The sequence below is a fragment of the Henckelia pumila genome, chromosome 2, assembly GCF_033568475.1.
Source record: "Henckelia pumila isolate YLH828 chromosome 2, ASM3356847v2, whole genome shotgun sequence".
Lineage (NCBI taxonomy): Eukaryota > Viridiplantae > Streptophyta > Magnoliopsida > Lamiales > Gesneriaceae > Henckelia > Henckelia pumila.
In genome coordinates, this window is record NC_133121.1 from 91,977,363 (window position 1) to 91,988,969 (window position 11,607).

The window sequence follows — 11,607 nt, forward strand, 5'->3', positions numbered from 1 at the left end:
GTCTTGTCTTCCTCGGAACTCCTGTAGAGCTTCTTCTACGGCACTTTCAGCAATAGCTTTAACATCAATATCATCCTATACAACAATAAGAAAATACGCACAAACAAAAATCAATAAAACTTAAGCACTAAAAAAATCATAAGACATCATTAATATTAATATGTATAGTAAAGCATATATATTAAAACTACCATATCAAAAAATTCGATTGAATGTTTCTTTCTCTTCGGCTTTGGCGTTGTGCTGGGTGGAGTCATATAGTCAGGATGTTTTCTTTTTTTCAACCGGTTCCTTCTTTTTTGAACGTTCTTCACAATAGATGATTTTTCATTATAAATAATCATCTCTTTCTCTTTTCCAATGTTCATACCTAATTGATCGTTATCTCCATTATTTGTGTTCATTTCCACTTTTTTATCAACCACTTCATTTAATTTTTCAGCATCCGGATCAACTTCTTGATCGACATCTTGCTCGGTATGAAATTCATCATATATATGTGATGTATCCTTAAATCCAGATCGGCTAGCTTCATCTTCAGCCACTAAATTTTTTTCCTTCAACACTTTAATCTCCTTTTCAAGTCTTTTTATGTGATCCAATAATTCGGATTCATTGGATTGATGATGAACCTGAAAATTGAAATGTTAATTACACTATTGTTTGAACAATATTCTATCGATATATTTGCTATCATGAATTACAAATGGTTACCTCACTAAATCTCTCTATGCTACCAACAAGTACTTTTTTCTCTTCGAATGGCTTGATTGGCACAATCTAAAAACAGAAAATAACAATTTTTTATTTTAAGAATACATTGAAAAAAATGTATAGAATGGTATAGATTAAATTGCACAAACCTTATTTGATTTCACAGCCATTAATACAGCTTCTGCACCCTTAGGATTAACGGGAATCTTACTCTCACTCCACTTGAATAAACGAGGGAAACAACGTAAAACACGAGGTTCACCGAGCATAGGAACTCTTTCATATACCCAAGCCTATAAAAACAAAATAATTAACATTTACTAACTCAAAATATAAGATGTATAAGCTGAAAAAATAAATAAAATACCATTAATCCAACTATGCAGCCTCCCATATACTTTTTATCCTTCTTTTTCAGTTTAGAGAATCCAAGATGATCTTCAATTTCATCACGCAAAAACCTAAAAGCTGCATCTCCCCAAGCATACTCAAAAAATGTTTCCAAGTTGTCCAAGTATGGGAAAATAAATTTTGGCCTGCCAAAATTACTAATAGGAAAAATTACACAATTAAAAAGTAGCAAAATAAAAGTTCTGAAAAAGTCATCAATTTCCTGCTCATTATCTGCCAACTCTAATAACTTCTTAGAGATTAGATTTCTATGAACAAATTTCATTCCCTTGAAACAACGTTGAAGGAAGTTAGAACCCAATTTTAAATCGATGTTAACCGGTTGACCAATGTTAGATAAGCCTATAACGATCGAGAAATCCCGAGAAGTGAATGGCACCATAGTATTTTTTCCAAAACAAAAACTACATGTCTCCACTTCAAAGCGTTTAAGCATAGCATTGACTCTTGATGTGCTTATAGAAAGCCTTTTGATCTTCAACCAAGGGGCAAGAGGTGAAGCCTCTATCCTCTTCAACTGCAATTCACCCATTTTGGGAACCAACTGCTCCATAACATTTAAAAATTTGGTTGGAGAACACCTTGAATAACCTTCTTTTCCGCTCTCTCTGATGTCTCCATCACTAGCATCCATATTTTTTTTAGTCTTTGTCATTTCTAATTCAAAAAATAATAATTAGTAATAACATGTACAAATATTTCAACACAAATACAGTGGTTCAAAAACTTCAGAAGACTGATGAAAGCAACTATCGCTTGTGGACGAACTCAAACAAAACATGTAATTAATGGAATCAGGAATGTAAATAGATGTATAAAACCAGAATCTGCATCCAATTGGCAGCAACATCATAATTCTATAATGTTGTTCACTTTCTAAATGAAGACCCACAAATTCACTTTAATGATTGCATTTCTTCAAGGCAAACACCACATTTCCTCTATTTTGCCACACGGCAATGCAAAATTCCAATTAAAGAATGAAATATATCATGCGAGGCCTATTTTTTGTCACATGGAAAAGTGTAGCAGAAACAGGGCAAAAAAATCACCATACAATTATTAAAACAATTATTAAACCAACGAAACTCCCAAAAAATGGAAAATGTGTCCAAATTCATAAAAAGATGAATGCATTATACGAAAATTACACAATCAAATTTCATAGTTCCAATAACACAAAAAATAAAATGGACAAACTTTAAATCGAAGTCCTTTTGTTGGTGAGGGAGTGGCCGTGAGGGATCGAAGTCGTTTGTTTGGCGATTAAGGAGTCGACGTTGCTTCCTTGCAAAATTCTTATCGTAAACCCCTTCACATTACCCCAGCTTCAAAAGAGAACGACTTTCAAATTTCAAACTACAGAGTTGGGGGATGAGGCGAGCCATTGATAGAAGATGGGAGAGACAAGGAGTTGATGAAAATATAGGATTGGAGAAGATGAGAACGAGAGATTTGAGAATGGGGAATTGGAATGAGATTTAGAATAAAAATATTACTTTTATTAATAATAAAAAATAAAATAAGAAATAAGTTTGTATAGGGAGTTTAAAATAAGTTTTAGTTTGGGTCAGGTATCAGATAAAAAAAAATTTTATGTAGGGACTGATTTCTAATCTTTAACTTGGCAGAGGTATTTTTTTCCAATTTACCGATAATTAATATATATCTAAATCTATAAGTATAATCCAGTTTTATTATTTAATATCATTTTATCTATGTTTTATTTTTTTTATCAATCTATAACTATTAAATTTACTTTTTTTATTTACTAATTTGTTCGTTTAATTAATAAAATTTGGCGAATACTCTTTGCATTGAACTAGATGAGTACACATCTTTGTTTAATCCAAATTTGATTCAAAGTATAAAAATAATTAGAGCCTTACATCGTTATGTTATTCACATACATTGATTTATCATATCTACATTGCACATTATTTATTACAACAAAACTCATATGGAACGATTCAATTTTATTATATAGCTATATGGTTCGGCTTGACTCAAAAAAAAATATTATTTTTTAAGAATAATATGCATCGAAATGATTCCTCTCACGGATATTAATCGAGAACGTCTCAGAGGAAGAGTCTATGCTATCACATGGGCGGCACTGCTCATGTGGAGATCCAATGGTCTTTTTTTTTTTTTTTTTTTGCATTTTAGATGTTCATGTGAACAACTAAAATGCCAAAAAAAAAAAAAAACCGTTGGATGTAACATATGGGCAGTGCTCATGTGTTAGCATAAACTCTCCCCGTCTCAGAATAGACATACTATATTCAATATCTCATAACTTCTAGCCTCGCTAAACTACTCGTTTCTAAACTCTCTTCTGCTCAATAACTTACTCTCCCGTCCCGTCTGCGATTTGTGGAGTGTTGGATGTTTTTGGGAAATTTTTGAATGGTACAAACTAGGGATGGCGATTTCTCCGAATTCGACAGCGAATCATTATCCGACACGAATGGAGGAGGATATGGAAGGATTTTTTTGACCTGATTAAATAAATGAGTAATTGAGTATGAGGATTTTTTAGTTTGGGGATGGAAGCGGATGCAGTAACATCCTATCCATATTCGACCTGAATATCCGATTATATATATATATATATATATATATATATATATATATATATATATATGTGTGTGTGTGTGTGTGTGCATATACATTTATGTATTTATTTATATTAAAATAACATTAATTATATTATTATTTTTTTAACAAAAATGTAAATTCAATGTTCCGAGTGCGAAACTAAAAATCAAAAACCGAATCGAAAAATCAAAAATCCAAAAATCGAAAACTAAACCAAATTTTCAATTTCGATTCGGGCGGTTAACCGATCCGTGAACATCCCTAAACAATAGTAACAAAAAGTTGAAAATTACCCGGATATTGGATTAGACAAATTTGTTTAACATTTGAAAAAATAATTGAAAAATAAATGTCACATGATAAGTTTTCAGTTGTTTGATCTTAATAACGATAACGACAATATCGTCGAACAGAAAACAACGTGAGATATTCAACCATACAAATTTGTTTCCTGATAAAATAAATGATTGCTTGATCAGACAATAACAACTATCAATTTTTCTTAAGGGTTTTTTAGGTTTGTAAAGTAGGTGAATATCTGATCAATAAGATAATGACCATGAGTTCAATCTCCTCCTACCTATTGGATAAGTGTGTCACATGTATTCTAGCATTCTGTTTGTTGTAATTTACTTGGCCAAATACAACATTAACATGAAAATATATCTAATACACATCGAAAAATAAGGATCATTATTTTATCAACATAAATAATAATAACAGTTAAACAACTATCGATCATGAGTCATTACAATATGAAATGCCTCGTGATTTTAAAAACAAGCAAGTTTATGTCAATAGTACTTACACCGACGGGCAACCGACACAAAGTTCATCGAGGAGTCATTTAAGATTAGGGCTGGGTATGGTAAGATTAGGGCTGGGTATGGTACGGTATACCGTACCGAACTACGATATCATATACCGTATCGGTATGAATTTCTTCATACCGGTACCATACCGAATTTTCGGTATGGAGATATTTTTTTACCGGATACCGTGCCAAAAAAAAAAAAAAAATCGGTATACCGAGTTTTTTTTCGGTATACGTGAAAAATTAAAAAAAAAATTCGGTATATTCGGTATATTCGGTATACCGAAATAAAAAATTTTATATACCGATATCGATACCGAAAATTTCGATACGGTTTTTCGGTATATTCGATAAATTTTTCGGTACGATATGACGGTATTTTTTGCATTCGATATTTTTCCCCAGCCCTATTTAAAATACACAATCAAATAGTTTATCTTCCAAGATATGATATTATACAAAAACTCTATAATATTATGGTTTAAATAATATTATTTTTTATATAAAAAATATCATATTTTAATTTATATATGGATTAAATCGATCTATCTTATGAATAAATATTCGTGATACGGTTTCAAATGAAATCTAGTCGTAGTATTAATACTCAAAGTCTATTTTGATTTATTCTCTTGTTTTAGACAAATATAACATTGTATTAGAATTTCATGGCTCAATGTTACCTTTTAGTTCAGATTTTTTTGAATTTAAATTCCCAATTTGAATATTTTTTTATTGACGTGAAAACTTGCAGCTATTATCTTCAATGTACATTGAATATACTCTCGAATTAATGCAATAGCTTGCAACCCCATTAGTCAGATAAACCGTACTTGACAGACCTTATGCGACAAGTCAGACAAAAAAAATTTTGGCAGTGAGAGTTGAACACATAACCACTGATCAAGTGCTTGCATATTCCACCAACTTAGACACCCTTGGACCCGTCCCGTGAATCCCGCGGGTCCAATCCGGATTAGATCTGTTTCCGCCAAATTAAATATAATTATAATTTTATTAAATAAAAAATTTTAATAAGTTAAAAAATTAACAAAATATCATTAGATTTATTTTTAAAATTTATATTAATAATATTTAAGACAAAAAATATTCTCACAAGTTAAAATGTATCATTTTGTATTAATTAATAATTAATAACAAAAGAAAAATTATAATAATATATTTTCATATTAAAAATATCATAATATATTAAAATCATTTCAATCCAAAAATATTACAAACTCAAATTATGGATAAAATATTGATTGTTTAATATAAAAAATATAATTATATATTATTAATATATACATATATATTTTATATTTATATATTAATATATATATTTTTGGTGGGACTCCTCCGACCAAACCCGAAACTCGCTCCGGACCCGTATGTGGACCCGTTTGGCCGGGTCTAGATCCGTCCCGTCAGGTCGAGTTCAATGCGAGACCGAGTTTAGACTCGACTCATTGTCATTCCTAACTTTTATATATAATAATATATTACAATGTTTTCATAATCGATGATAAACTTTGACGTGTTTTGTAGAAAATAAGATCATAAATAATTTTTATATACTTTAAGATATCGTTTCTTTCATCATATTACTAATATATGTATAACTCATCTCATCTCATCCTACGTTCTTTTCATCATATTATTTATAAATATATTAACTATTTATTTTACATCAATCAAATCATTAATAATTTATCTCACATCAATCAAATCATTGAATTCAAATTACTATATTACCTCTTATAAATAATATATTTTTTTATTTTATTTACTGTTAAAAATACAAAACAATTATTTAACATTTTTATATAAAATTTAATCAAACAAATCAAACAAACTATAATCTATCAATCAAATTCAATACTATTTTAACTATTATTTTTTATTTATTTTTTATTACATTATATTATTTATCTATATATTACTTATATCATAATTCAAACCAAACGATGGCTAAATATTTAGAGTTCGAAATAAAATTTAAAATAATTCCGGACAATTATTTGTTCTTTGTAAGTCAATAAAATGGTCCATGGATGACAAACTGAAAATTTGAAAGGCAATAACTTAAAATAAGACATTTTATATAGCTGAAGATAAATTATTAATTCTATTATGAAAAGGAATCTTCTTGCAAATTTTAATTCCGGGTCTAAGAATTTTTAAATCTTTACCAAATCGAGAATCCATTTCATATTAAGAGAAATCAAATATAATATTTGGTAAAATGAATATTACTGTTAATCGTTTAATTAAAGCAACATGATCCCAAAAGTCAATGACTCGAAATAACTTCAGTCCATTAGGAACGAGTTGTATTGTATGCTTAATACTATTTCACATTAATTATTTATTTTAATTTAGTTGAGAAAATATTTACAAATCCATAATTGTTTTAGGACAAGCATAATGCTTTGGCATTTGCAGCTTTCTGAAATTTTATTTTTTTACAGTCTGTACTTTTTAGCACTCAATTTACGTAAATTTTATCTGCATCACTGTATCTATTTAAAAGATCTGGTTGTCAGGTTCTATCTCAAATTGATATCGATCCAATATTCATATCTTTCTTATTATTATTATTATTATTATTATTATTATTATTAGAACTAAATTAAATACAGTCTCTAATTTGTATTCACTTGCTGAAACTCAAAATTCAAGAAACTTGGCCTGAGTTTCTTGAAAAAAGTTTCCTGGAACCAACAATGGGGAAGTTTTGAAAACTTGTTGTGGGTATGGGGGAGAAGAAGAAAGAGCTGCCAAAAGTATGGTTTTCTCTGAAGAAATCGTTCGACTGCAAATCGGACACATCAGATGTGTTTACTCCGAAGAACAAGAAGAATCTGAGTTCAATCTTGACCAAGAAAACGAGGAACAGGTCGGGTTGTTCGAGGTCTATTTCCAATCTGAAAGACGTGATTCATGGCAGCAAAAGGCACTTGGAGAAGCCCCCGAGTTGCAGCCCAAGATCCATAGGGAGCAGTGAATTTGTCAACCCCATTACACACGAAGTCATTCTGAGCAACTCAAGATGTGAGCTTAAGATTACTGGTTGTGGTGGGTTCGGCGGCGGCGGAGGAGGAGACGGTGGTTCGACTTTTCTTGGGACTTTAACACCTGGAACGCCGGGTCCTAGAGGGCAGCCCACAATGCATTACTTTAAGCATTCGCATATGGATTCTGCAGCAGCAACCCCACCAAGAAAAAAAGAGGGTGCTTTGACGGAAAGAGAGGGTTTTGTGTCGAAAAGAAGGGCTTCGATTGATGAAGAAAGCAATGGGGTTTGTGGGTTCACTTGCCACAAATGTGGCGAACATTTTGTCAAGTGGGAGGGTCTTGAATCACACCACCTTTCCAAGCATGCTTGTGAGTTGATTACAACCCTTTTGTTTACTCTTGCTTTTTCACTTTTTCTTGCTACTTTGAATCCAAAATTCACTCGACTAGATCTTCTTTTTTTTTTTTATTCTTTATTGGGCACTTTATTCAGGTCATCTTTTTGAACTCTTTTTGCTTGTGCTCTGGTAACTAGAATTGTGGCATGAAGTAACCTTTTAAACAGAGGTTTTAGAGCAGAGCTGTGTGTTTCAAGATTTTGCCAAATCTTTCTTCAATAACAACAATGTTGTTGTTTGAATGCAAAAACCTGGTCTGTTTAACTTTTCATTTTGATATAGGAATAGGATTTCTAAGCTGTTAATTTCCCATGCCACAGTGACTGAACTTCTGGAAGGCGATTCATCGCGAAAGATCGTGGAGATAATCTGTCGATCGAGCTGGCTAAAGGCAGAGAACCATCACGTTCGAATAGACAAAATCTTGAAAGTGCATAATATGCAAAAGAACCTCGCTCGATTCGAAGAATACCGGGAAGTTGTGAAGTTGAAAGCGAGTAAACTCGCCAAGAAACACCCTCGTTGCATCGCCGATGGGAACGAACTCTTGCGATTCTACGGAACGACTCTAGGATGCTCCCTCGGCATCAACGGATCGTCCGATCTTTGCGTATCCGATAAATGTTGCGTGTGCCGGATCATCAGAAATGGTTCGTTCGGCAAACGGGAGCTCACGGGTGGGATCGGAGTTTTCACGACTTCCACGAGCTGGAGGGCGCTGGAATGCGTGGAACCGGATCGCGGAAGAGACGACCTGTTTGTGAGGAAGGCGCTGATTGTGTGCAGGGTGATCGCGGGGAGAGTGCACAAACCGTTGGAAAACATTCAAGAAATGGCCGGACAGACGGGGTTCGATTCGTTGGCGGGTAAAGTCGGCGTGTATTCGAATATTGAGGAGCTCTACTTGCTAAATCCTAGAGCACTTCTTCCTTGTTTCGTGGTGATTTGCAAGACATGAAGAAGAAGATTGATCAATTCGTTGCATAAAGATTTAGTAGATTTATTTGGTCTCCTTTTTGTTGATGTTTCCGCAAGTTGTGGATTCAAATGTTGTAAAATCTTTTGCATCTTTGTTGACATCATAGTGGACTTCCATTTTTTTTTTTTCTATACCATTGCTATATCAAAAACTTAAAAAGTTGAGTATTCTAACAATTTTTTTATATACGACTTAACCCGAATTTTGTTTACGCCTTAACTTAGAGTTTATTCAATATGAATCGAAAAGTAAGAACCGTTAACGGTTTCATTACGAAAAACATAGATTTTTTTTATAAGCATGAAAAACATAGAATTAGGTTTGGCAAGTATCAATTTATTAGGCAAAAATCATTAAATGTGGAATGAGACTAAACACAATCGACCATTGAGCTAACTTTATGCCACCGGTGATGTGTCTCCATTCTCTCAACCCACCATAGACAATGCGTCACATCTAAAATAAAAATATCAAATTAAGTTAAATTAAATTTTTTAAAAGCTTTTGGAGCCAAAGCATTTTCCATCATCCAAAAAACGTAATGTCCAATTAAAGGAAAAAATAAAATAAAAACAGATATACATTTCCTCCATTGTCCTGCCATGCATGTGATCCATTTTGAAATCATCCAAGTTAATTTACATTTAAGTGAAATTTGGTATATATATCGGGTGGGTACTATTTATATTTTATATATCATATTAATAGTGATACATATTTTTTTAATATATTGAATATTTTGTTTTTATTTATGAAACTAATATTTACAGAGTATTATTCAACATATACACAAGTGCATGTGGTCCTAAGTGGATAGAGAATTTATAAGTTTAAAAAAATGGAAATTGCAGAACAAGAATTGTATTATATGTATGAAAAACAACATATTATGTTGTCATGTAATATACTCGATGTGGAGTCAAATATTTTATTTGTCTTACTACACCCATATTTCTTTTAAGGTCATAAATTTATCATGCAATATATTCCTCTATCCATTTAACTTGGGAAATATATAGCCTCATTGTGAAAACTTTTATGATTATAACGATGGTGAGTTTAAGTCATCTAAGAGAGAAAACATATAATCAATCTCTTAATTTAGATTTATTTTTAAAAAAAACCAAAATGAGGAATGTTTTTTTTCACATGACTTGACCATTTTTATTTGTGACATTCCTTTTAACGTCAAATCACATGTACATTTATATCTTTTATTTTAGATTTAAAAGAAAAAATTGTTATAATTAAATCTAAAACCGAAACCTCGTCCCAAATTGAGAGCATAGTATGAATTGATGTAAATCATCGGATATACATGAAATTTTAAGAATATGGTAATGAGCAAGTATCAGGTGTAACATTTGCATCGTAATATATATGTATATAAAAGAAAAATTTACTACATTTACTCGTATTCATTCGCACAGTCTGAGAAAATAAAAGAATTTATGAACTTTGTTATCATTTGGTCTGCAACAAAATGCCAAAAATGATTGAATATGACGCAACAAGTGATTTATTTATTATACTATATATGTTTGAACAAATTTGAATGGTAAAATATTGGAGCGCATTTACTGCTGATTCAGTCTCCGCAATGGTGTCCACAGAATCACAAGCAGCCACCCACCATTTATTATTTATTTGTTTGATCAAAATTGAATAATCATACGATAATGTTTTAGTAACGTTTTCCTATGTCATGGTAAAAATATTTATGAAAATCATGTTTTGACTTTTGAGATTTTATTATTGGGTGACCCAACATAATTTATTATTATTAGTTTTAAAATAATGATGACCATTGATAATACTGTCTATGGTAGATTGAATTGAACTAAATAATCATATTCCACAGAATATCGTGCATGCTTATTTTTATTTTTTGGGAAAAAATATTTATTTATTATAGATGTTTGTTCTATTTGTAAAACGTATATTACTAGTCTACTTAACAACATAAATGTGAAGACTTAGTGTTGACTTAGCATTAGTTTCATTTAACGGTCAAGATCTTCCTTATTGATTAATTAGTTGATCTAAAGGCTGGGATTTAAAAGCCTTGGTAGTTAGGCAGTTAAGTGAGCTAAGATCGGTTAAAAGGGAGTTTACTCGATTTGAGTCATCTATCTTGAAGTTTCAGATCCGAAGAGCAAGAGAGTTTTTCATTCTTTCTCTACGAGAGATCGAGGGCTTCTGATTCACATCTTGTTTCGTTCAAAATCCTCTAAGAACGTGTATGCTTACTTCTGGGTTACAGATTCAATTGAATAGGCTCTTTGTTGGCTGCTGGAATCTTGAATAAGGAGTATGCTTCTGTTCTTGTTTTTGATTATGTTCTAAGCTGGTTTATAGCTGGAGATTCATATTGACGAGGGTTGTATTGAACTATATCTGGTTTGTTGATTAGTGGATTCTTATGGGATTGATCCCAGAACCTTGGATGTAGGATTTGTATAATCCGAACCAAGTAATTCCCTGTGTTCTTGAGTTTTATTGTTTTTCTGATTATTTCCTTTGGTTTGCTGTTCGTAAGTGTTTTGCTGGCTTTTTGGATTGGTAAATACCTTGTTTTCTGGAAACGAGTAGTTTCAACAATTGGTATCAGAGCTTGAGATTTTTTTTTAAATCTTGGGCTCAAGGCTGCGATCTTGTTATATTAGAACTTT

General features: G+C 31.6%; 1 protein-coding gene across 1 annotated transcript; it reads left to right on the top strand.

The window, feature by feature from the left end:
• The first annotated feature begins 7,126 nt into the window (after window positions 1-7,126).
• On the top strand, window positions 7,127-9,058 carry LOC140884371 (uncharacterized). The gene is made up of 2 exons (XM_073291111.1): window positions 7,127-7,927; window positions 8,277-9,058. The coding sequence occupies exons 1-2, from the start codon at window positions 7,297-7,299 to the stop codon at window positions 8,912-8,914; spliced, it is 1,269 nt and encodes a 422-aa protein (XP_073147212.1). The 5' UTR covers window positions 7,127-7,296; the 3' UTR covers window positions 8,915-9,058.
• The last annotated feature ends 2,549 nt before the right edge of the window (window positions 9,059-11,607 follow it).